The following is a 27367-nucleotide window of genomic DNA, read 5'->3' as shown; positions in this document are numbered from 1 at the left end:
TAAGAATAGTTCAAAGATCATGTAACACAAATTCTGGTGTTCACACAACCCACCAGGGCCGGGGGGCAGGCGCTGTAAGTTATGTACTGGGGGCATATATGGGTCTTATGGAAGGGATGCCCGTATTAACTTTAAAGAGGGATCATTTGATTGGAAATTGAAAGTGCTAGTTCCCTTTTTAAGAGTGAAAAGAGATTGGATGGCACCTAGCCCTCCCCCCTCCACGCCCTTTTTTCTTCAAACCCATCCAATTTTAACTTTAAGATAGATTTTGTTTTAATAGTTCAAAGACCTCACCCTCCCCCTCTTCCACTGTCTACGCTAAGGTTTTCTTCTTTATGCCAACTACGCTGCCCCCACCCCAAAGACTTTAATAGGGTAAAGTTTTGTATGGGAAGAAAGTTAAAAGTTTCAAGAAATTTCGAAGGGTCATTATGACACATCAAAATACACTAATAAGAACTAGATAAAGAATTTTCTATCCAATTGCTCCCAGAAATTCTCTCAAACTGAAAATGCTAAAATACTTAAAATAACAGCCATTTTTAAAATAAGGTTAAAATACATACTTTGCGATAAATGCTAAATTATTGTGGCACAAAAAATCCGAAAAAATGGTCTAATCAAAACGATCCTGCTCTTTCTGCATCAACAAATGAAATAGCATAACTACTGTCTTTTGAAGCTATTTTTTCGATCCATTCATTGTTGCGTGAAAAAATCACGTTTGATTTATCAGAGGCATGTAATTAAGTTGTCTATAGCAAAGGCCATAAGGCTTCAATGTTTTATTATTATTAATGAAAAAAACCTTGCATAAAAATAAGTTTTCAAAGAAAAGTAAAGAGCCATATTGAACTCAGGGTCAACAGAAATTACTTCCTATTATAGTTAAAACTCAAAAAGACCAGAAATTACTGTTAAAGAATAAACGAAACCCCGAACAAATAGACCAGACGTTACTGTTAAAGAAATATCAAAACCTTGGACAAATAGTAATTAAAATGAACTATCTTACAAACAGAAAGATAACCGGTGCAAACATAAATGAATGAATAAATCTTTTAGAGCTTCAATATTTTTTTTTATTATTTTCCCCCCAGAGGTGCTTTATATGCAAGGTTTAAAAATACCATTTTGTTAAAAATAGCTGAAAGGTTAAATAAAAAAACTCAGGTGTCGACAAAACACCCCAGGGCCCGGGGGCAGGAAGGGATTCTCGTATAAATTTCAGAGAGGGCTCATTTGATTGGAAACTGGAAGTTCTAGTCCAGCTTTTAAGAGTCAAAAGTGATCAAAGGGCAACTAACCCTCCCACGCCCTCTTTCCACAAAATACATCAGATAAAAATTTTGAGGTAGCCATTAAAAAAAAAGTTCAAAGGTCAGATAACGAAAACTCCGGGGTCGACACATGTTTTACAAACATAATATTTGTAATATAATTAGTTTTATAACTAATTAATCATTAGTTATAATAATTATATATACTAATTAATCGTAAAGTTATACCTGGGGGGCATATATAGCTGTTTTGGAAGGAATTCTCGTATAAACTTCAGAGAGGGCTCATTTGATTGAAAATCGGAAGTTCTAGTTCAGTTTTTAAGAGTCAAAAGTGATCGAAGGGCAACTAGCCCCTTCCTCACGCCCTTTTCCCCCAAATACATCAGATAAAAATTTTGAAGGAGCCATTTTATTTAAAAATAATCAAGGATTTTTAAAAGCCACTTAACTATGCTGAACTTGGACAAAATTTGCGTTTTTCATATCTTTACAATGTCATGAGTAAAGCTGAAAATAAACACATTGCTTGATTTGCCGTCTGATGGCCTACTTGAATATAATAATAATTTCTGTCACAAATATGGGTGGATAATTTGAAAAAAAATCTGATAAAATAAGTAAAAAAAAAAAACTCGTATAACAAAAACTCTGATAACAAAAACTCCGGTGTCGACACATGTTGTTGTACAAACATAGTATTTGTAATATAATTCGTTTCATAACTAATTAATCATTTAAAAAAAATAAGTTATATAAAATCAATGAATCAATACAAATATACAGCTTTGCCTATGACAATCTGTTCAGAAAATATTGAAAAAGTAGTCAATGAAAAACATTCACTCCATACATTATATCATTTTAGACGGATGGATAAACCCACCCGATAAAAATTTGAGGTGACTATTTTGTCAAAAAATAGTTCAACCATCTGATATTAAAACTCCAGGGTCGACACAACCCTCCAGGTCCCAGAGACAGGCGTTGTATGTTATACTCCGGGGATATATATGGTTCTTATAGAAGGGATAGTCGTATAAACTTCAGAGAGGGCTCTTATGATTGAAAATAGAAATTTCTAGTTCATTTTAAAGAGTCAAAAGAGACCGAAGCATAATTATTCCCCACACACCCTTTTTCCCCAAACCCATCCGACAAAAATTTTGAGATACCAATTTTGTTAAAAATAGATCAAACATGAGATAAATAAAAACTCCGAGATCGACACAAACCCATTTTTTCACTTTGATATTGTTACTTTGATACCAGTTTTGATACTTTGATGAATATTTGATTTTTTTTAAAGTTTGATTTTGAAATGAGGAATTTTTAAAAACTCTTGTGTATGAGGAATTTTAAAATTTTTCTCCATCAAAAACTAACAAAAATTAGTTAAAAAAACTTACCGAAATATAAGTTCTTAAACGAGATGTATTAGCATATTCAAACTTAAGCTAAGCAGATACAAATACCTGATAAGATTCAGAATAAAAACGACCAGATATTATCACTAAAGAATAAATGAAAACCAAAACGAACAGAAACTAAATAAAAAATCGCAGCAAAAGCATACAACAAGTAATAATATAAATGAATAAATAGATCTTAAAGTGAGTAATGATCAAAAATCAAGCATAAAACGAAAAAAAAATTCCTATTGAAATATAAATGAAACTTAAAACGAACAGAAATTAAATAAACAATCAAGGCAAACAAACATAAAATAGATATTAATGTAAATTAATAAACAAATCTTAAAACGAGTGAAACTTAAATTGAATATTAAATCAAACTTGAAACAAACAAAAATCACTACAAACAAGAGTTTGGGTATGACCTCCTTCTCTCACTGTAAAAGTTTAAAACCTACTGCGTCATTGGCGCTTTACTGAAAACTATATGGGTCCTTAACAGTCTTGGAAAGTATACAAAACATCAAACTGATTAAATGATGTATAATGATATTAATTGTTGAAAGATCCATCAGTTCAAGAATTTATCTCACTGTAATTGTATTTTTGTTTTCAATACTGTAAGAACTGGAAAAGAAAATATTTGTAATATAATTCGTGTTCAGTTAAGCGCCAATGACGCAGTAGGCTTTTGGTTTTTATTTGCAGATAGGAAAGGAGGCAGTATCCAAACACTTGTTTGTAGTGAAACTATATTCGTCTTTAACAACTTTAAAAAGAGCTAATAAATTAAAATGAATATTTGATGCATAATGATATTAATTGCTGAAAGCTCATCATTTCAAAATGTTACTATAATTTTAATGTTTATTTTCAATATTAAGTACAAAAGAAAATATTTGTCATAAAATAGGTTTTCAGCAAAGTACCAATGACGCAATAGGTTTTAGACTTTTACAGTGAGAGAAGGAGGTCATACCCAAACTCTTGCTTGTAGTGATTTTTGTTTGTTTCTAGCGCGAATTGCCTGTTCAATTTAATTTTCAGTCGGTTTAAGATTTATTTATTCATTTTTCATTGATATCTATTGTATGTTTGTTTGTATTGATCTTTTATTTAATTTCTGTTCATTTGAAGTTTCATTTATACTTCAATAGGAAATTATTTTTTTTCGTTTTAAGCTTGATATTCATATTTACTCCAAGCATTACTCGGTTTAAGGTTTATTTATTCATTTACATTATTACTTGTTGTATGTTTTTGCTATGATTGTTTATTTAATTTCTGTTCTTTTTGGGTTTCATTTATTCTTTAATAGTAATTTTCTGGTCGTGTTTTGTTTTAATTTTAAAATGTATTTTTATCTTTTTATATTAAGTTTAAAATTGCCTTTAATTTTCTTTGAAAAACTTATTTTTCGGAAAGTTTTTTTTAATTAATTTTTGAAAAAGGGGTTGTACCTAACGATTTTAGGAAAACCTCAATTAAACCACTGTATAAGAAAGATGATAAGAGTGAGTGTGGTAATTATCGAGGCATTAATCTGGTCTTTGTAGCTAGCAATTTACTTAGTAATATGATACTTTTTAGACTGAGAGATGCTGTAGACAAAGTTTTAAGAGAAAAGCAGTGTGGTTTTAGAAAAAAGGTAGAGGATGTGTTGACCAAATTTTCACTCTAAGGATAATAATTGAGAAGTGCCTGAGTTGTCAAACACCTTTGGTCCTCAGTTTTATAGATTATGAGCAAGCTTTCGATTATGTTGATGGAAGAGCTTTAGCAAAGGTTTTACCCTTGTATGGTATACCAGACAAATACATTAAAGTGATTAGTACTTTGTACGAAAATAACACTGCTGCGTTTAAGGTAGGAAATGAGGTTAGCAGCTGGTGTTTTATTAAATCAGGAGTTAAGCAGGGCTGTGTTCTATCCTCGTTTATATGGATCATTTTGATGGACTTTGTCTTAAGAAGCACAGGAAAGGCAATGGGAGACCACGGAATCAAATGGGGAGGTAAAATTCTCCTAGACTTAAATTATTCTGATGATTTAAGCATCCTAGATGGAAGTGTGAGCAAATGAATGAACTTTGAGAGGGTTTGCGAGTTCAGGGTTCTAGAATATGTTTGGAAATTAATGTTAAGAAGACTTAATCGGTAAGACTAGGAATAAGTGTGAAAAGGTGACATTTGGTAATGAAAAGATAGGTCAAGTGGGCAACGTCACCTACCTTGTTAGCATTATTAGTAGACAGAGGCAGCAGTGAAGATGTTAAAAGTGGAATAGCCAAGGCTCAGGGTATTCTTTTTTCACAGTTAAAAAAAGTTTGGAAGAATAGGAAGATAAGTCTGCAAACCAAGATTAAAATAATGGAAGCTACAGGGCTGACAGTTGTCAAATTTGATTCTGAAGCATGGGTGCTTCGAAAAGCGGACGAAGATTTGCTAGATGCTTTCAAGAGAACTTGCTAACGGATTATTCGGGGTATCCGACTGCCTGACCATATTCGAAACAGTAGGCTGTACGAAAAATGTGGTTCAATTCCGCTTTTTAGGGCTATAATGAAGGAAAGGTTGAGATGGCTAGGGCACATTGTGCGGATGAAGGATGACAGATTTCTGAAGATTGTCCTTTTCGGCCAACCGTGTAGGGCTAAACGGAAAGCAGGTCCTCCTTGGTGGGAGGATGCCATAAAGAAAGATTTAAAAGAAATGGGGTCTTCCTGGGAGGGTGTAAAGAGGGAGGCTTTGAATAGATTGGGATGGAGGAGGAGCGTGCGTAGCTGTGTTGGCCTCAGCCGGCTTGGTGCTGCAGCGAGTTGTTAGTAGTTAGTAGTAGTAGTAGTAGTAGTAGTAGTAGTAGTAGTAGTAGTATAGTAGTAGTATATATATATATATATATATATATATATATATATATATATATATATATATATATATATATATATATATATATATATATATATATATATATATACTATCTGTATATGTGAGTATCAATTGTGTATGTATGTTTGTAGGCTAGCCTATGTATGTTCTCGAAAACGGCTCCATATTTTTTTGGGGAAAATTGGTATCTTGGGATATTCTTGCTTAAAAAGAAGATCTAGATAAGTTAGAAGTCGAAGAAAATCCGTCAAAAGCTTTAATTTTTTTTAGTGATGTCATGTGCTGTGCCATTACATCATATAAACATTTTTTGTGACACTAAATTGATATCATATACGTATTCTCTTATATGATGTCATGCAGAGCATGAATAAGATTGACCAGTTTCCAACTAATCAGTTATTTGTATAATATAATGTCCATCGGAATACTCAAAAAACGGAAACATGTAGAAATGGGTACCATAGATAATGGGTTCTCGGAACCAACTGACAGGCTATTGAACGTGGTGGGACAGGAATACCGGCAACCTAGCATATCATTGATGACGACACCAACGCGGGCAGCTAATGAAAAGGCCATTGCTAAATTGCCTGAAGTAATCAAAGTCCAAAATTGTATCAAAAATGAAATTGAAGAGCAGAGACACAGGCGGCTCGAAGATGTGCGAAAACAACAGTTAGAACATGATAAAAATGAAAATAAAGGGCAAACAAACACGCGGATTGAAGACATTCAACACCGACGAACTGAAAGTGTCAGAAATGAAACCGAAAAGCAGCAAATCAATTCAAACCAACCTGGACAGCGAGAATCAAACGTGTCAAAACTAGAAAAGATAGCAAAGATTACTGTGTTTGGAATCTTGACATGTATAGGGTTATCAGTACTTACCATACCTTGGTATAAAGAAACCAAAGACTCAGCGGTATAAATTTTATAATGACGAAAAATAAACCGAGGTGTAACGAAGGAAACAAATAGAAAATGATAGCGATGATGATTGGGTTTTCGATTTTGACATGGATAAGGTCATCAATACATACCATTCCTTTGAAAATCAAAAATATTGAATGGATACATCGCTGGAAGAAAAAAAAGTTTGTCCCACCACCTGAACAATTAAAAGAAACAAAGGTTTGGCGATATGTCTTTCATCATGACAAAAGACAAGCCAAGGCAAAAGAAGAAGTTTTTGTCCCACCACCTGAACAATTGAAAGAAACAAAGATGGTCGTCAATGCCGTCCATGCCTTGTAAAATCAAAAACCTGTACTAAATAAATCGTTGGAAGGAAAAGAAGTTTTGTACCACCACCTGAACAATTAAAAGAAACAAAGGTTTGGCGACGTGTATTTGATAATGACAAAATACAAACCGAGGTAAAAGTTAAAGGTCCAATAAAAAAAAATATGTAATTTTACAAAGTCACCACTTCTAATTTAAGGTCCATTTGGACGTCATGACATCAAGAAAAGGCTCAAATTGTCTGTGTTTCAAAGACAAGCGACAGTGAGAATCTATATATAGAAGCCTGTCGCATGCCCCATACCTTTGTTAAAAAAAGAAAGGTTCGGCGATACGTGTTTCGTAATGACGAAAAATAAGCCGAGGTGTAACGAACCATACAAATTGAAAATGATAGAAATGAGGGTTTTGTTTAGGACTTTAACATGGGTAAGGTCATCAATGCTTTTCACACTTCTGAAAATCAAAAATATGGACTGGATAAATCACTAAAAACATGAGAAGTTCTTGTCACGCCACCTGAACAATTAAATGGAACAAAAGGTTCGGTGATACATCTTTCGTATTGACAAAAGACAACCGTTAATGCATTCCAAACCTTGTAAAATTAAAAACCTGGACTAGATAAATCGTTAGAAGAAAAAGAAATTTTGTCCCACCACCTGAACAATTGAAAGAAACAAAGGTTCGGCGATATGCCTTTCATAATGACAAAAGACAAGCCGAGGCAAAGGTTAAAGATCCAATAAGAAAAATAAAATTTTACAAAGGCACTACTTCTAATCTAAGGTCCATTTGGACGTCATGACATCAAGAAAAGGCTCAAATTGTCTGCGTTTAGAAAACAAGCGACAGTGAGAATCCATATATAGAATCCTGCTGCGTGCCGAGTGCTGGGGCCTGGTGGTGGAGCCGGGCCTCGGCACTATATATATATATATATATATATATATATATATATGTGTGTGTGTGTGTGCGTGTGTGTGTTTGTGAGTGTGTGTTTGGGTGTGTGTGTGAGTGTGTTCGTGTGTACGTGTGCGTGTGCGCGTGTGCGTGTGTGCATGTGTGCATGTGCGTGTGTGTGTGTGTGTGTGTGTGTGTGTGTATATATATATATATATATATATGTATATATATATATATATATATATATATATGTATAAAATGTTATATTTCTACTTACTTTTAATTTCTCTCAACATGCTCCTTTTTTCTCAATAAAAATTTTCAAACTGAGGAGATTCAACTAATCTCCTTGGGTGGTTGGCTTTTGTTTTGATTCCAATAGATTCCCGATCATCACAAATCCAAGTGTCATTATAGCTTCATTTTTACTTGGTAAGATTTGATACACAGAAAGCTGATTTTGTCGACCTTTAGACGCCGGAAGTGAAGTGTCTGTTTATGAAAATAGGTGACTAATTGTCTGTCTCTGAAACAGACAAGCAAAATTGTAAATTGTAAAACACAAAAGCAAAAATTGGAAATTGTCATATGTTTACGATAATTTTTTTCCCTGAATTCATGGAAAATAAAAAAAAGTTTTGTTTACTATAAACTTTTTACTAGTTTTTACTTGATTTCGGAAAATTTCCTAGATCCTCTAAATTTACTAGATTTTTTTTTTTTTTACTAGATCTAGTAAAATCCTACTGACGGTGGCAACCCTGCTGCTAACAAATCACCGCAGCATCAAGCTGCCTCAAGCCAGCATAGCTACGCATGCTCCTCAGGGTTTTTTTTATCTGCATTTTTATTACAAATTTATGCGTCGGAAAATTTCTTTTACTTATGGAATAGTAGTTTTTTCAAGGGGATTTTTAAAATCAGTTCAAGAGACAGAGAAATATTTGTTAGGAGGAGAGGGCTCAAACACAGTATATCCCCTGGATGTGTTCTAACGATAAGATTTCACTTTAACCGCCCTTGGTACTTCAATGATGTCAAATACTAAACAATAAACCTAATCTCTTTATGAGTTTGATAAGCGGCAACACATATTTTTATCCTTATCTAAACGTTTCATTTACTTTACTTTGTTGCTTTCATTTTTTTCTTACCTTTAATGATTTCATATAGTAAACTTAAGACCTAATCTGTTTTTGAGTTAAATAAGTGATTCATGTCGTTTATTTACAATTTTTATTATTATAATAAAATTATTTAGAAATTTTCAAATGGAAAAGATTTAAATAAATTTATCATTAATTAGATTAAAAATAAAAGTTATTTAAAATTAGATTAAATTAAGCTGTTGAGACAGAAAAAATTTCCCGCTTGTAAGTAAAGGACCTACCATCCCCTCAACCCCTCGCTCCTTACGCTAAGGTTAGATTGGTGCTTTCTTGGAAGTATTTTAGACTGCAATAAGTGTAGTATGCTGCAGGTGTGTTGCAGGTGCTGCATATGCGTTGTTTGAGTTTGAAACAGGGGTTAACATAAGTGCGATATTTCACCTTGATAAGACCTTGGCACCGGAGGTTTAAGTTGTTTCTTCGACGAACCAAAAAGCCAAATTAGTAATTAGGTTGATATAAAATAGATTTCGAAGCAGATACCTCTTTTCTCTATCCGCGGGGGTTTTTCAAGTACTTGTCACTTGTTGATCTTCCAGGAGGTTTTGTCCTGTCTTAACCAAGCTTGATGAGAAACAAAAGTCAGTGACTTAGCTGTGTTTTTGGGGTGTCTCGATGCAATCTAACCTCTATAGGGGAAGGGGATTGCTTATATCTTGCTTTAGGACATCTACGAGAAAAGACTGATAGATCTTGCTTAATTAAACTTCATAGAAAGTAAGAGCTGTTATCCTCATTATGCCTTGCTTGGTCCAGAACTTGATCTGACTTCTGTGGAAGATAGAAAAGGGTAGAAATTCCTAACTTTTTCTAATCAGGACATCCAACAGAAAAGATCGTTGGATCTAGGCCAAGCTTGAAGAAAAGCAAATTTATTTCTAAAAATTAAACCTTCTGGGAGCTGCGGAGGAGGGGGTCTTTTTGGGAAGCAAGAGTCAGGGGTCTAGCTGGGCATTTGTGTGTCAACACACAATCCATGTTCTGCAGAAGAGGAGGGGGGCTCCTAAATTCATGCTATCATTGCATATGACAAAAAGATAAAACTTCGACCAAACTTGTGGAAGTAAGAGCTAGTGCCCTAGCTATATATTTCGGAGATCCACATTTGACGTTACCTTTGCGGGGAGAAACATCTCTGTATTTTCGTCACACAAATGTCTATTAAAAGGTGTAAACGGGTATCAACGACAGCAGTAGGTGTTCTTTTCATTACATTCTTCTCGTTCTAATCCTTCTCATCTGGACATTTACCAGAGAGGGCAGTGCTACCCTTCCTTGGGACTTTCCTAAGATCTTGAGATTGAAATCCTGAGCTTGGTATCGTGAGAAATATAATAGTTTTATGCGTCAAAAAGTATGTTAAGCATGTATTGTTATTGTTAACTATCTTGAGAATTTTCAAACCTTTGAGTTTTTTTGGGGAAATTATTTAAATTTTCAGTTAAAGCACACGGATGGGGGTGGCCGGTGTTTACCCCCTCGGTGATTACCCCCTCCCCCGGAGAATACCCCCGCGGATAATACCCCCCAGAAAATACCCCCCAAGGGAAATGCCCCCCGCGGAAAATAACCCCCGCGGAATATACCCCCCGTGGAAAATACCCCCCACGGAAAATACCCTCTACGGAAAATACCCCCCATGGAAAATACCCCGCACGGAAAATACCCCCCACGGAAAATACCCCCACGGAAAATACCCCCACGCAAAATACCCCCCCCCACGGAAAAGAATCACCGGAAAATACCCCCAACAGAAAATACCCCCCCCCCTCCTGTGGAAAATACCCCCCGGACTATACCCCGCGCGGAACATTCTTACTTCATAATATGCAGAATAATTGTACCTACTTTACCCCCCCCCCCCTAATGTGCAAATATATAGCCCAAATTTGTTTTTAAAGCAACGAAGAAACCGGTTTGTTCTCGAGTTTACCCTACAACATCACGCTAGAGTTGATTTTTGCTTGTGGGTGAGGAGAGGGGTTTGAGTCCTGGTGTCGCAGGTTGTATGGTTTTGAATGGGGGTCAACGGTGCTACTCTATAAGCACAGTCAGAGTCCATCCAGCTGCAAGTGGGTACCTGGAGAAGTCTGGGAGAAAAACACGGCAAAGGTCGGATGATTTGCGAACAACCACGGCTTGCACTCCCGGTCGAAGGCAGTGAACCAGGAGATGGGTATTACCTGCGCTATACAGACCATTGGCCAGCATACGAAAAAGTTTACAAATATTGGAGTAACATATAAAAGAAAAGATATTTGATTGAGTTCTTGTTGTTGTTTTACGTGGGTGAGGGGAGTTGGGAGGAAGGGATTCTCTCCAAAATTCAATAATTTAAATTAATTTTAGGCCATCACTTGAAATAATGTAAAATAGCCATTGCTTTTACTGTTGACGAGCTTACCCTCTCCCCTTTACTATGTATACACAATATAACTTCTACGGTACAGTTCACCATTTAAGATGTATTTTGGTTTTAGGCAAACGGCAAGAGTTTGATAGCTCGGTGGCTTGGATTTTCTCAATTAGACTTCCTATTTTCCGCAATGACGTTTTTTGAGTCAAATTTCAACTTTTTACCTGCCTCTTTCACTGACCCTGCAAAGAAAGAACAAATGCAAGATGATGAAGAAGAAGAATATGGGAGAGAGGAAATAGGTACTTGTTTTTCTAAAAAAATAAATTTGAGTTTAAATTAAAGTGAAATACTATGTCTAAAAGAAATATTTACAAGAAACCCAGGGATTGGGTAGTGATGAGTTTAACTGAATATTTATCCCTGTCTGCAAGGACAGGGGGTAGTGTGCCAAGGTCAGTATAAGGAACCAAGCGAAAAAATGGGGCATGGAAATTTAATTTTATGATTTTAATCCACCCTCCCCTTAGAAGAAAAATGTACCTCCTCCCCTTTCCCTACAGGGGTTGTACCTGTTCGTATTTGCAAAGCTATCGTATATGGCTAATTAAGGCATCGTCGCCTAAAAACTTTAAGAAGCTGCAATTCAGCGATGAGTGATAAGTAACATCGGTACTTTCGCATTATCCGGGCCTCTCTAAAAAGTCAAGTTTAATTAATGCTAATGAAATAAAATGAATTAGGATGAATATATAATAGTCTAGAAACAAATTTGGGCTATATATTTTTACATTAGGGGGGGGGGATAAAGCATTGCATATATTAAATACGTAACCTAACCTAACCTAGGTCCCTTCCCCCCTAAAATCCAAAAAAACACAGTTTACTATCGTATACGCGATGAAAACCTTACTATCATTGCCTGCTCTACAACAGATAAGACGTCACAAAACGGGTTTTATCATTGCGAGTCTATAGTGTTTAAGCCGAGAGGCCCTGACAATGCGAAAGTACCTGAAAATCTACCGCATAAGAAACATCATGCTGGTTAGTGATTGTTGGTCGTTTTAAAATGGTACATTTATATTGAGAGATAACAACAGTCGACATTCGGAAATTCACAATATATTTAAGTAAATTTTTTCAGTTCAATTCGTTTAGTTGTAAAATGACATAACACATAAGATTAACCCAAGTGGCTGTCCAAAGAAAGATATGAAAGCACTTTATATTGAGCGACCTAATATATAACAAACGTAACATATAACATATATATATGTAACATATAACAAACAAAACTCTTTATAAACCAACAAAAAAAGGAAACAAAACAACCAAATTATGACTAATCTCTAATCATGAAAATAAAAACAAATATGCAAAAAAAAAAAAAAAAAAATAAAAAATAAAAGAACATCTAGGAAGCAAGACCCGAAAGAATATTTTCCATTATTCTCTTAAATAAACCAAGGTGTTCCGCCACCCGAATGCTCTCTGGAAGAGAATTCCAGACCTTAGGTCCTAGAAGAATAACCTGCTCTAGTTCCACTTCTGTATCAGTGACTAGATTATCAGGATTGGGGGTACTATAACTATGAACTGATTTATTTTCTCTGTAAAAACCATGAAATACGTCAGGACAGATACAGTTCCAACACTGATACGAGAATATTCCTGCTTGGTATTCACAAAGTTACACAAAATTAAGCCCTTCAAGTTTATTATAAATGCCTCAGTGTCATTAACTGTCTCCTAGTATCCACCAATAAGTCGTATCACTTTGTTTTGGAGAATTTGTACTCGTTTAAAATTAGAATAAAAGTTGCTTGACCACAACAAAAATCCATATAAAATACAAGGATTGATTAAAGCATTATATAAAAGTAATAAAATTTGTGGTGTTAAAAAACCGAGTCGACCGAGTCCGTTGATTTTGAATTAAAATTATCAAGTATTTTGCAGTAGGTTGCATAGGTTGCATCAAAACATGACCAATTGTAGACAGAGAAAAGCCAAGACAGGTTCATGACTTGTATAAAACAGAATAAAACATCCGAAAAACATGCCTCAGTGTCATTAACTTTCTCCAAGTATCCACCAATAAGTCGAATCACTTTGTTTTGAAGAATTTGTATTCGTTTAAAATTAGAATAAAAGTTGCTTGACCATAACACAAATCCATATAAAATACAAGGGTTGATTAAAGCATTATATAAAAGTAATAAAATTGTGGTGTTAAAAAACTCTTAAAATGTCGAATTACTCATGTCCTCGTGGGATTTTCTTTGCAATACTATCGCTATGTCGTTTCCATGAAAGATTGCAATCTAGGTAGAAACCAGGGTATCGTGTCTCGTGCACTTGTTTCACTTTTTCCTTCGCAAACAAACTTCTCGTTAATGCCCCGGGGCTCACCCACCCTTGAATATAAAATAAACCTAGTCTTCGCAATATTAACAGATAGTAAGCTTAAACTAGTAAAAACCTGAAAACTTTTTAAAACACGATTAGCCTTCAAAATCAAACTATATAAACACCGACTAGAAAATGTTGAAGCAGTGTCGTCAGCAAACGAGGTCACACAAGAATCTTGCAGGTAAAACTCCTCGTATGAACGTATACAAAATACAGAAGAGGACCAAGCACCGAGCCTTGTGGGTCCCCACAAGTTACAGGAAACGGGACAGAAGCGACATCATCAATCACAAGATTAATAAACATGCCATTCAAATAACTTTCAACAATTTTAAGAATAATCCTTTTATACATATACATTCCAATCTGCGCAATGAAATACTAAAATCTACTGTATCAGAAGTCTCTTTAAAATCAAAGAATACTGTGAGGGGAATTTCGCCCTTTTCTAGACAATTATTTACGAATTCAACGAGGTGAATAGCAGGATTACTAGTAGACTGGCCTCTCCAAAAACCAAACTGAGTGTCACTTAATAGGCCATGCATCGTAATATGATCATAAAGGCGGTGATGGACCACTTTCTTAAGTATCTCTGGGAACAGCGGCAATATTGAGATTGGTCTTCAATCATCCATAACTGACTTTTAACATCCTTTGAATAGAGGTATTACTTTAGCCTGTTTCAAAGCATCTGGGAAGGTACCTGTGGTCAGGAATATGTTAATAATTTGAAGCAAGGAAGGAAGTAGATACATCCTTGTGGCTTTAAATGTCTCTAGATTTACACCATCAATCCCAGCAGAATTTGATTTAATTTTCTTAACAATTTTTATAACCTCATCACTTGTTCATTTTTCAAACCGAAACTCCAGTCTTACCCCTCGATCATCCACAATTTCATCTGAAAAAAAAAAATTGAATCATTTCTAGCACTCTCATGAACTGAAGATCCTATTTTTGAATAAAAATGACCAAAATGATCGGTGACAACAACTTTACCACTTACAGAGGTGCCCGTAATATCAATACAAGGAGAATGGCTGCAATTTTTTCTTCCCATGAATTCGTTGATAACTTGCCACGTTAGATGGTCTGAACCAGGGTGCACAACCACACATGGGCGTAGGGAGGGGGAGACAGGGGGGCAGCTGCCCTCCCCCCCCTAGACCTTCAAATTTACATTAGATATGGCTGAAAAAGCAGATGGTTGGAAAAGCAGTTGGTAAAAGGTATATGGTTGAAAAAACTGGAAATTAACAGAAATGTCTAAATATCGGTCCCTATATTTGGACATTCATCAATGTACTGACAATCATCAATATATTGAAGCAAATTGAGGATTTAGTATAATTTTTGGCGATTACTTATTAATGAGAATTTCATAAATATGCTAGGACTTGCTGGCAATGTAAGGTTTTGTGAACTGCCAATATAAGTTCGGCTCCCCCCTCCGTCCTTCATCAAAGAAGTGGCAGCCCCCTCCCCTATGAAAGATGATACGTAAGCCCATGCCGACATAACTTCATCTCCCCCTCCATCACACAATCGACTGCCCCCCCCCTAGACAATATGCTGCCTACGCCCATGCAACCACATCTGCGCAACTATGACTCTACACTGTCTTTTACACTGTGCACTAAAAGCCAAGGGCAGATACAGAATTTATATTTGGGGGCGAGGGGAATCAGGGAAACATGGGCACCTTCACTGGTATTTTTGCCCCTCTCCTGTAATTAGTGGAAATTCTGACCTGTTTTATGGAGGAAGGTGCCTTTGCCTCCCTTTGGATCCACCCCTGCTTAGAGTGAACGTTAGATATTCTTATTGAACACCTATTTATCTACTTACAAAATTCATTTATGTTTAAAATTTCACGATGAAGTAATTGCCGAAACTTGCCGAACAGTAATTACAGATATGATTACCGAGCCTTACCATTAAGTTACTACCATTAAGTTGAAATTCATAGTGCAATTCCGCATTGAACTGGCGCCCTTCTTTATATACGAAAGTAATTGGGCTAATTTTCTACCAAAGGAAAAAGTTAGCATTCCTCAATACTAGAAATAAGATTTATCATGGCATCACAAAGCTATAGGTCGTTCTTCGTAACGACCATTTAAACAACGGTTTTACTAACAATTAAATAAAAAAAAACAAGTTTTTTAAACTGAAAGTAAGGAGCGACATTAAAACTTAAAACGAACAGAAATTATTCCGTATATGAAAGGGACTGTCCCCTCCTCAACGCCTCGCTCTTTACGCTAAAGTTTTTTATTATTTAAAAAAATAAAGTTGTGAGACAGAGTAAAACTTTAGCGTAAAGAGCGAGGCGTTGAGGAGGGGACAGCCCCTTTCATACATGGAATAAATTCTGTTCGTTTTAAGTTTTAATGTTGCTCCTTACTTTCAGTTTAAAAAACTTGTTTCTTTTATTTAATTTCTGATCGTTTTTTAATTAATGCAGCTTTTATTTTGGTTCACCGTCATTGAACAAGTAAAAAAAAATTGCATAAAAATTTTACTCTTCTTTTGCTAAATGGCTGTCTCTAAATTTGGTTCTGACGTAATTTACAAATTAACTTACGTAACGAACTTCTATATTCGTATATTTTTCTTCTGGCAAAAAATACAAAGTTGCAGATTTTTGCAGATATGAGCTTGAACCCTTATGAAATAGGGTTTTCTGATACGATGAATCTGACGGTGTAATTTTCATTAAAATTCTTTCACTTGTAGGGGATGTTTCCCCCCTCTTTAAAAAATCAGGTAAATTTTCTCAGGCTCGTAGCCTTTGATGAGTAATACTAAACTTAATAAAATTTATATATTTAGAGTCAGCATTATTAGCCCATTCTTTTGATACATTTATTTACATCAAAATTCCGTTTTTAAAAGTTTCGATTACTATTGAGCCGTATCGCTTGTTTTTATTATTATTATTTTTTTATTACGTATATCTTATTACGTATATGAGGGGGTTCTCCCCTTGGTCAATAGGGGAGAACGGGGTGAACTTGGACACTTTTTAGTTTTCCAAGCATAACTAGGTACTGGATTGACATAAAACAATTTAGTGTGGGTCGTTAGAAAGGTAAAAGTCTGGCAAATAATGGTGAATTTTTTTTCAGATTTCTTAAAGATCACCCTGAAGCGTGAGTACCATGAAAGTAGGACCTTGTCAAGTGTCCAGTTTCGCCCCGTACACGGGGTGAAATTGGACAGGCATGGGGCGACCTTGGACAAGACAGTTTTAAGCAATTAAACTTTATCCAAATACAGAATATTCGTATAAAATAATACATAATCACTCAAAATCATATGAAAACTCAAAATCGCATAAAAAAATCAGCCAGGAACATTGCACGGGCATCCGGGTTTCAACTAGAATTGTCATTTCAAAGCGTACCTCGAAAGATCAAAACCGAAGACAAGCCCCTGAACTGCACGACCGGTTCCACCAGCTGAAGAGGGGACAGGAAGCTTCAGTTCTATGTCGGTAATGTCTATCTCAGCAATATCGGGAAGCTGAGGAAACATGAATTTGTCCCCTTGTTTCCGAAGAAAGTTAACCCTCGCAAACTGCTTTTCTACAACATCAAGAACTACGCCAACATAATACACAAGGGCTTTCTTCTTTCCATACTCGAACTTGACAAGAACAAAGTTTTCGGCTTGAATTTTCTTGTCTACGTCATCCTTATCAGCATCATGGATGTGCAGAGAATCGTCAGATGAATTGTTGTCAAGTTCAACGTCATCACCACTACTTTCCACTGGAGATTCAATTTGCTTTCTTTTCTTGGCAGTCAGCTGCTTGGCCTGCTTGGGCATAGGCTTTTTACTCTGCTTTTCCTTTCTCGCTCCTTCTTCAGCTTCTAAAGCATCTTTTTCGGGTGTATCGGTAAGAATACGAGTTCGACCTTGCTTTCTCGCATTCCTTCTGGGCTTTGTCATATCTGCTCTTGGATAGGGTCTTACTGCTTCAGGAGTCTGTTTTCCTAGCTCGCTTTGGGGACGAGAAGGTGGAGAAGGAGAGGGAGAGGGTATTGGCTCCATATCGAGTAACGAATTGTCCGGGGGTTGACGATTTGTCACCTCAGCAGGTAGAAAGTCTACCTCAGAAAATACACTTCTATTGAAGGGACAAATTCCAGCTTTCGTGAAACCAACTGTTATATTTTCCGGGTTGAACTTGTGAAGGAATGGTTCTTTGCAGAGCTGGGCAGTCTCGTGAATCGTAATTCGTTGACCTGGAAGGATCTGCAACCAGGTGTTCAGTGATTCTCTCATCGCAAACTTGAATGGTCCGTAGACAGAGACGTCCAATAGCTGTAAGCGGTGGGAACAATGGGGAGGAAAGGTCAGGAGGTGGACCCAATTATCTTTGCATAGCCGCGCTAATTACACCGAAACATGGCTATTGTGGTTGCCAAGTAGCAGTAGCATAGGGTCTTCTTTCGATGGCTTCACAAGCTTGATGAAGTGCTCAATAGTAGCTAAATAGTAGATGGAAGTCATCCAACCACTAGGGTGAGAAGGCCCGAGACATCCTGGGGGGCCTTCTCGAAAAAGCTGGTCGTTCATTTTCACCCGTGGGATTATAAAAACGGGGGGAAGAGCTTGACCAGTGGCTGAAATAAACCCGAGCATTGTAACATTTTCCCCTCTCTGCTGACACTGTCTGGGAAACTTGCTTCGATCCTTTCCTTGCGATTACTTTTGGAGCTGGCAGTACAGTAGGAACCCCAGTCTCATCACAGCTCCAGTTACGGTTTGGTGGGAACTTGAATTTTTCGTAGAGTTTCTGCAGGTTGTCGAAGAACAGATTCACAACCACTGAATTGAAGCCAGCAGCCATTGCCTGGTTAAGAGGAAGCCAGCAGCCTCTTAAAGCATTGGAACAAAATTTGAACTTCAGCGTAGTCAGGTATTGACTAGGGGGTGAACCCCCTAAACTACGTAATAAAAATATACAAATATAATTTGTTACGTGAGTGAATTCATAAGTTACGTCAGAACAAAATTTCGAGAAAGCCATTTAGCCAAAAATAAATAAAATTGATATACAAATTTTGTTTGAATTATTCATGTACGATGAGCCAAAATTGAAGCTGCATTAATTCAAAAACGTTCTGAAATTAAATTACAAAAGACAAGTTTTTTTAACTGAAAGTAAGGAGCGTAATTAAAACTTAAAACGAACAGAAATTATTCCGTATATGAAAGGGGTTGTCCCCTCCTCAACGCCTCGCTCTTTACGCTAAAATTTTTTATTTTTTAAGAAAATAGAGTTGTGAGAACGAGTCAAACTTTAGCGTAGTAAATAGTGAGGCGTTGAGGAGGGGATATACGTAATAATCTCTGTTTGTTTTAAGTTTTAATGTTGCTCCTTTCATTAAGCTAATGAAACAGCCAACTTAGCCTCGTTGTATTGTGCGAAAAAAAAAACACATCTACACACAAGAAACGCCATCTAGCATCATCGACAAACTCCAAATATTAGTTAAGAAATTCTCTAAAAATTGCCTCTAAAGAGGCAAAGACATTCTCTAAAATGATAAACAAAAATAGCACGGGGTGAAGTTGGACACACGGGGCGACCTTGGACAGTGTCCAAAGTCGCCCCCGAATTGCTGTCCAATGTCGCCCCTATCGAACCAATTTTAGAAAATGGCGTCCTGAAAAAGAAGTACTCGGAATAGACAAATCAAACTCAGGGCATAGATAGAGGATGTATCTAGCAACTGTACAACATCAACAACAAAGGAAAACTACCACCTTTTGTTACCGCAAATCGAGCTGATGTTGCGACTCCCAGATTTTTTTTTAGCATCAAAAAACTTTCTTACGTCTTATCCTGGTGCTAACAGTTCCGCTAAATTTCAAACTTCCCGCCAATGTAGACATACATAAGCCCCATCTACCCTATTTTTTTGTGGATCGATAGAAGCAATAGGCTAGATGTCAGGTTCGACGTCCAAGTTCGCCCCTGTCCAATTTCGCCCCGTTCTCCCCTACCACGCTCTTTACGTTAAAAATTAAAACAAATTTAATTCACAAACCCCTGAATCACAAAGGCCGTTTAATTAGAATAGATAGCTCTTTTGAAAGCACTAAAAAAAACTGTAGAATAAAGAGCGAGGTATTGACTTGGGGGAGACCCCCCTCATATACGTAATAGTTTTTGTTCGTTTTAAGTTCTAATGTTGCTTCTTACTTTCAGTTGAAAAAACTTGTTTTTTTAAAATTTAATTTCTGATCGTTTTTTAAATAATGCTTGGAAATCTGGCGCCTTGGAAATCTTCATAGAAATGTCCCTTACCCCAAAAAACATCCTCCACGGAAATATTCTCCCGAGTAACCAGCTCCTCCAGCCCCCCCCCCCCCCACCAGAAAAAAATCCTTCCTGAAAATGTCTGTATACTTCCCAATCACCAATACAATATGTAAGCAATGGGCAAAGTTCATAACTTGCAGCCCTTCCCCTGGGAACTGTGGGGGATTAAGTCATCCTAAAAGACATATTTAATAGATTTTCGACTATGCTGAAAAAATGGCTATCTCAAAATTTTAATTGGGTGACTTTGAGAAAAAAATGAGCGTGGAAGGGGGCCTAGTTGCCCTCCATTTTTTTTGGTCACTTAAAAAGGGCAGTAGAACTTTTAATTTCCGGTCCAATGAGCCCTCCTACGATATTCTGGGACCACTGGGTCAATACGATTACCCCTGGGAAAAAGCACAAAAAAAACAAACAAGTAAACACGCATCCGTGATCTTTCTTCTGGCAAAAAATGGAAAATTCCACATTTTTGTAGATAGGAGCTTGAAACCTCTACAGTTGGGTTCTCTGATATGCTGAATATGATGTTGTGATTTTCATTAAGGTTCTATAACTTTTAGGGGGTCTTTCCCCCTTTTTTCGATAATCAGCCAAATTTTCTCAGGCGTGTAACTTTTGATTGGTAAGCTTAAACTTGATGAAACTTATATATTTGAAATCAGAATTAAAATCTGATTCATTTAATGTATGTATTGGTGTCAAAATTCAGTTTTTTAGAGTTTCGGTTACCATTGAGCCGGGTCGCTCCTTACTTACAGTTCGTTACCACGAACTGTTTGATAATTAAAACAAAATTTGCATATTAATTTATTTTTATTTGGTTAAATGGCTTTCTCGAAACTTGTTTAATTTTATTTACGAACGTTTTTATTAGTAATAAATATACGTAACTTACGAATTAACTCACGTAACGAACTTCTATATTCATAGATTTTTAATACGCATATTAGGGGGTTCGCCCCCTAGTCAATACCTCGCTCTTTAAGCTAAAGTTCAAATTTTGTTCCAATTCTTTAAAAATGACCGCTTAATCAAAAAGGCCGTTAATTAGAATAAATAGCTCTTATGAAAGTACTAAAAAATCTTTGGCTTAAAAAGCGAGGTTTTGACTAGGGGGTGAACCCAATCATATATGTAATATTTTCTGTTCGTTTAAAGTATTGATGTTGCTGCTGTTGCAGCTGAAAAACTTTTTTTTTTTTATATATAATTTCTGATCTTTTTTTTAAATAATGCTGGGAAGTCCGACGTCCCGTTCATAGCAATGTCCCTTCCCCCATGAAAACTTCCTTCACGGAAAGATCCTCCCACATAACCCCCGACCAACCCCCCCTCCCCCACTATCAGAAAAAATCTCCCCTGAAAACGTCTGTATATTTCCCAATAAACAATACTATATGTTAACATTGGGTAAAGTTCATAACTTTCAGCCCTCCCCCCGGGAACATCGGGGTATTAAGTCATCCTAAAAGGCATACTTATAATATTTTCGAACATGCTGAACAAAATGGCTATCTCAAAATTTTGATCGGGTGACTTTGGGGAAAAAATGAGCGTGGGATGCCCTAGTTGCCCTCCATTTTTTTGGTCACTTAAAAAGGGCACTAGAACTTTTAACTTCCATTCCAATGAGCCCTCCCACGATAATCTAGGACCAATGGGTCGATACGATCACCCCTGGAAAAAAAAACTACAAAAACAAAAACAACAAATAAACACGCACCCGTGATCTTCTGGCAAAAAAATGCAAAATTCTACATTTTTGTAAATAAGAGCTTGAAACCGCTACAGTAGGGTTCTCTGATGCGCTGAATATGACGGTGTGATTTTCATTAAGGTTCTATAACTTTTAGGGGGTCTTTTCCCCTTTTTTCGAAAATCAGCCAAATTTTCTCAGGCGCGTAACTTTTGATGGGTAGGACTAAACTTGATGAAACTTATTTATTTGAAATCAGCATTAAAATCTGATTCTTTTGATCTATCTATTTGTATCAAAATACAGTTTTCTAGAGTTTCGGTTACCATTGAGCCGGGGCGCTCCTTACTTTCAGTTCGTTGTTTTTTATTTATTTGTGTAAAAATTTACAGAGGAATTAGAAAGATCAAGAATGGGAGACGAAAGGGACAGTGGAAGCGATTATGAAGCCATGGCAAGAGAAATGAGAATCGATCACCATGACACTTTTGAAGACTCAAGCATTGCCTGGTCGGAGAAAATTCTTAGGGAGGAGATAGAAGAAATGAAACACTGTCGTGATTCCTTAGACATTTCAGACTGGGAATACCAGATAATCGATTACAATATTGGATAGTAAGTATTTTCGGTACTCTTGCATTATATGGGCCTTTCTAAAAAGTCAAGAGTTGGTTAATGCTAATGAAATATAATAAAAAAGGAGGAATATATAATAGTTTAGAAACAAATTTGGGCTATATATTTGCACATTAGGTGGGGGGGGGGTCTTGGTAAAGCATAGCATATATTAAATATGTAACCTAATCTAACCTAACCTAGGTACCTTTTCCCCCCTAAACCCCAAAAAACAACAGTTTAAATATCGTATACGCAATAAAACCATGCTATGCATTGTATTACTCTATAGCGGTTAACCTCTCAAAAACGGGTTTTTCGTGCCTGGTTTCCTTGTAAAGGCCCATATAATGCAAGAGTACCGTATTTTCATTACATAATATGTAATAATATTTTATTATTATAATATTATATAATATAATATATAATAATATATAAAACAAAACATACAAATATAAAAAATTTATAATTTAATATTATAATAATATAATATAATTCATATTGGAGGACCGAGGGCTATATACAAAAATCATGATTACTCCCATCTAACTACAAAAGCCTTAAACTCAAACATTGGATAGTATTAAACTGGAAACCTTACACTATGTACTTCCAGTTGCATTAAAATACAAAAGCATTAAATTTGAAACCTTACGCTATGCACTTCCAGTTGCAACGGCTGCACCTCACCTCCGTCGCTTTCAACGCGAAATTTGACACCATAACAATGGTTTGCCGATTCGTTGGTGTAAGACTGCCGAGAAGTATCTCATGGACATTTCTCTCCAGCTAATTGACCCTGATTTGAGATTTCCTTTATTGGAATTTAGTAAAGAACAAACCCAACAGTCAGGAAGCAGAATAACTAAATTGTGACATCATGCCTCAGAAAAGCCTTTTTCGTAAGATAAATATATAATCTCTTGTAAAAAGATGCATGCGTTATATCATCTTTTAAATGAAGATGCAGTTTTTTTTGTCAAAGATGTTATTATATTTTAAATGTTATGCTTTCTTTTGCACAAAAGGTACCAGATATAGGAACATCTTTGAAAATGAGCCCTTAAACAGCTCTCTAGGCTACCCTTGCAAAAAATAATTCTCCTTGTTGTTCATGTCAAGGAGCTGTAAGGTTCTTATATAAGGTTGTTGGCAATAGCAATTCGAGTGGTGTACTTTTTCTTTCGACCTGACGCCATTTTCGCCGACCTGACGCCGTTTTCACATTTTGAAATTCCCGTAGATTAGTTTCAAAATAACATTTTACTTTTAAGACTAATCGAGGTAATAGTATCATTCCTGAACAAAAAACAAATGACGATTTTTTCTCACTAGCTAGTTTCTTCTAAACGCATTTTTTCGCGTGCTTCGTTCTTTACTAGGATCGTGCTTCGTTCTTTACTAGGCTGCAGCTATCGCTGCAACCGTAATAGATGGTGGCTACATTTGTATATATTAAATACAAAAACAACGTAGTCGTTTGTAAGTTATGTTATTTGTTTGCTTAACTTTTTTGTTCTGGAAACAACTAATTTGATTAAGGATGATAGTTGAAATAGGTGTGGTTGAAATTTACAATAAAGAGAATGGGAAAGTAAGAAAAATTAGGTATGTGGAATTTTAACTCGGTGATTTTATTTTTGGGGAGACAGAGACTAAAGAGTCCTAGCACCTGTGGTAAAGTAGCGGCAGGCGACTTCGTAAAAAAGGTAGAAAAAAACCCGAATCAGACAATTGATTTAATTAATTCGCAGTGTTGTACAATTAAAGCTGACATTCCTCTGTCAGTGATGATTAGTCTGTTATTTTTTTTAACAGTTGTGGTTGTAGTAATTTCGGAAACCTAGGAAGTAGCAGCTATGGCCTGCACTTGCCGAAATGTCAAACACGGGTTTTTAAGGAAATTCCGTTGAGACAAATAAATAAAAATAAAAGCAATAGATAAAAAGGAACAATTAATAAAAAAAATAAGATAAGCAATAAATAAAATAAAATAAATAAAAAATAAATAAATAAAAAATAAATAAATAAAATACTTAGGTATAAATAAATAAATAAAATAACTAAAATAAATAGATAAAATAAAAATATTTATTTATTTATTAATAAAATAAAATAAAATAAATAAATAAAATAAGAGGAGCAATAAGTAAAAAAAGATAGATATTGCAGAGCCATTGCTGAAGCATAGGGTGTCGAAACGAACTTTCTGTTGCTGTTGTTCTGCTGTTTTTACAGGGACAAGTAGCAAGGCTATAACCCAACTTTGCTGCAGCGGGGATCGATCCTTAGACTTCAGATTGCCAAGCAGAGGGTTTATCCACTGTGCTATGATAGAATTCATAATAGACTAGTATTTTGAAAATAGCTATTATTATTGTTCAAATTCAACTATAAGTAATTTTTAATTACGAAACGAAATTTTCGATATATTTAAAAAAGAACCTGAAATCCTCAAAAATGACGTTAAATTAGAATAAAAAGTACACTTCTAAAATTGCGATTGTTGAAAAACCCTTTACTGAGGTATTACAATTAAAGTTTCCTGGATGATTGTTTAGATAACAAAATAGATTGCTGCAACAAAGAGCTGTTTGCTCCCATGTTGCGTTGCAGGCCAAAATTTAGCCTACAGAAAGTAGGTCTAGGTTAGATAGGGAACGTCTTGGCAGGTTTAATTGCCGGGTTGACTGGGGACAGAGCAGACTCGTAGGCCCACTGGTGATAAAAACCCACTAATTTCCGAAAACGCAAGTGTGCTGTAGTTTAGGGTAGGTTAAAATTAGGACAAAATTGCCAAACGCCTGAAGGGGATAGTGATTCTTCTTCTTCGCTCATGCACCAGTTTTCATACTTATAAATTCCCGTTATTCTCTGGTTTTCGCCAAAATGTGTAATTTAAAGGAGGGGTGTCTGACAAGGAAACCCTTGGGTTTGCCAGGGCTGCATAAGGGCAGAGAACGTACCCTAGAAGCCTCGTCCAAAAGAAAAAGAAACAAAAAAAGGAAAAAGATACGAATGCCAGTAAGATGAGAGCGTTTGTTTGTTATTTCGCTGAGAAAGTACTTGTCCTGAAACGTCCTCATTTTTATTGTATAGTAAAACCTCTACCCAGTGATGGGGTATATAGTTATTTGCCCTAATATGTTTCCGAGGACTCAAACCTTCTTGAAGATGCTTTGAAACCCGATGTGTAACAATCTCTGGAGTTGAGTTTGTAAACTCAATTTTTTCCCGTCTTTCAACTACCCTACTGAAAAATCCTTGGACCATCAGGGCACTTACAGTGAAGGCTCTACCGCCATGGGAAGTTCAAAAGTGTGTTCCCCTAATATTCAAATTAAGTGCAGTTTTACTTTGTATTTTTATATCCTTTTTGGTATTCTAGAGACAACATAGCAAATATCTGTTCTACCCCCCCCCCTCCATTGTTGCTGCTTGTTGAAGCAGAAATGACATGTGAATGTCAATAAGTTTCCATTACTGTATTTTAAGGAGAGGGGAATAAGTTCATACTAACTATTTTTTCCAAGCACTGTATGTGTATGTTCGTTTGTATGTAAGTTTTATTAAAATATATTAATTGATTGATATAAAATTATTCTTATATAAATTTTAATATTTATGATCAACTACTGTCATTACTGGTGGAATCCTCCATGGGAAAATCTCTTGGGTCACAACCCCCTGAGTTGAAAAATAATGATAAAAGCCAAATTTAAGCTTCTATGATATGAACTTTTGGGTAAGTAATGATAGTGCATATGGACCTAAAAAAAAATCCTAACAAATCAACTTTTCTAGCACTGAAAAAACTGGTGAAGTCGTACTAAAATTGCTTGAAATTTTGCCTTCATCATCAAAAGAGAATCTGGTTGAGGATTTGATAAGAAAGAAAGACCCCTGGTCACTCCACCCCCACGAGCGATGGATGATTTACGCGAAGTGGCGACAAGAAGTGATAGAAAAATTTTTAGATGAAAGAGAGAAAGTCGAAGAACGCTATAGAGTATTGAAAAAGCAAGTTGACGATAATGAAACAGAAGAAGACGCAACATATTGCAAAAGTATGGATATTGTTGCTGCCACAACATCAGGATGTGCCAAGTATGATAAGCTGATTAGACATGTAGCCCCCAAAATAGGTATATTCTTTTATTTTTACGGTCTTTGTTGACATTGTTCCAAGTCTTTGTATATTTTACAGAATTTTACAAAATATTGGAATTTCGAAAAAAATGGTTCTTTCGTAAATGGAAATTCGGTTCTGCACTTATTACACAATTAGTCTTAAAGTTTTAAAACTTGAAAACACAGGCTTAAAGTTTGATAGCTGCAGTGAGACATACCCTGTAACTAATTTAAACAATTGAATTTTATTTGTATTTTTTCTTCATTAGGTAGGAGATCTATAAATACGAAAAGCTTGTTTATTCGCCTCTTTTATGACCTAAATGTGACATTGACTTTCAATTATGGATCAATTTACTAAGACAAATCTGCTAGCACACACCGTGAGCAACAAGGGTAAAAAAAACAAGAATACGGCATTGGACTTTTCAGTCCCTACCGGCGGTGCTGATCTCCATTACATGGCCACCGAGCCAGGAAGTACAATGGGGGGCTGGAGGCCAACCCTACTACGCTTTCGCATATCCTTTCTGTTTACCTTCTCCAGATTTCTATGAGTATCCATTTGGAGCTGGGTCAACTCTGGCTGAGCTTACAGAGTCACGCTACTGACCCCGGTTCCAAAAAATTGCCGAGGATCTGGAAGATGCAGCTAGACGGCATAATAGTAAAATATTGTACTGGCATGTTAATAAATTGAGAGGGAGTAGCTAATCCGGACTTGGGCCAGTTAAAGATAGAAATGGGGCCATAATTAGCGATAAAGAAAGAACTAAAGAGAGATGGGCCGAACATTTTGAGAATTTGCTTAACTGAGAGAGTTGCAGGGAAAGATATAGAGGAAAGTGAAAAAGTTTGTGATACCTTGGATGTGAAGGAAGTTTTGTTTTGAGAGGAAA

The 27367-nt window shown here is 36.0% G+C and overlaps 1 protein-coding gene across 1 annotated transcript in view; it reads left to right on the top strand.

Moving 5' to 3' along the window:
* Positions 1–27367, top strand: part of LOC148940258 (NFX1-type zinc finger-containing protein 1-like) — a 156246-nt gene that overhangs the window by 7548 nt on the left and 121331 nt on the right. The window contains exons 3-5 of the mRNA XM_089106117.1: positions 11390–11567; positions 22115–22337; positions 26142–26482. Coding sequence (XP_088962243.1) covers positions 11390–11567; positions 22115–22337; positions 26142–26482 — 742 coding nt within the window. The remainder of the gene's footprint in view (positions 1–11389; positions 11568–22114; positions 22338–26141; positions 26483–27367) is intronic.

Source organism: Artemia sp. Qi Xiang Cuo, chromosome 20, assembly GCF_049724085.1.
Source record: "Artemia sp. Qi Xiang Cuo chromosome 20, ASM4972408v1, whole genome shotgun sequence".
NCBI lineage: Eukaryota > Metazoa > Arthropoda > Branchiopoda > Anostraca > Artemiidae > Artemia > Artemia sp. Qi Xiang Cuo.
The sequence above is the reverse complement of the archived record's forward strand: the minus strand, read 5'-3'. Positions and strand labels throughout refer to the sequence as shown.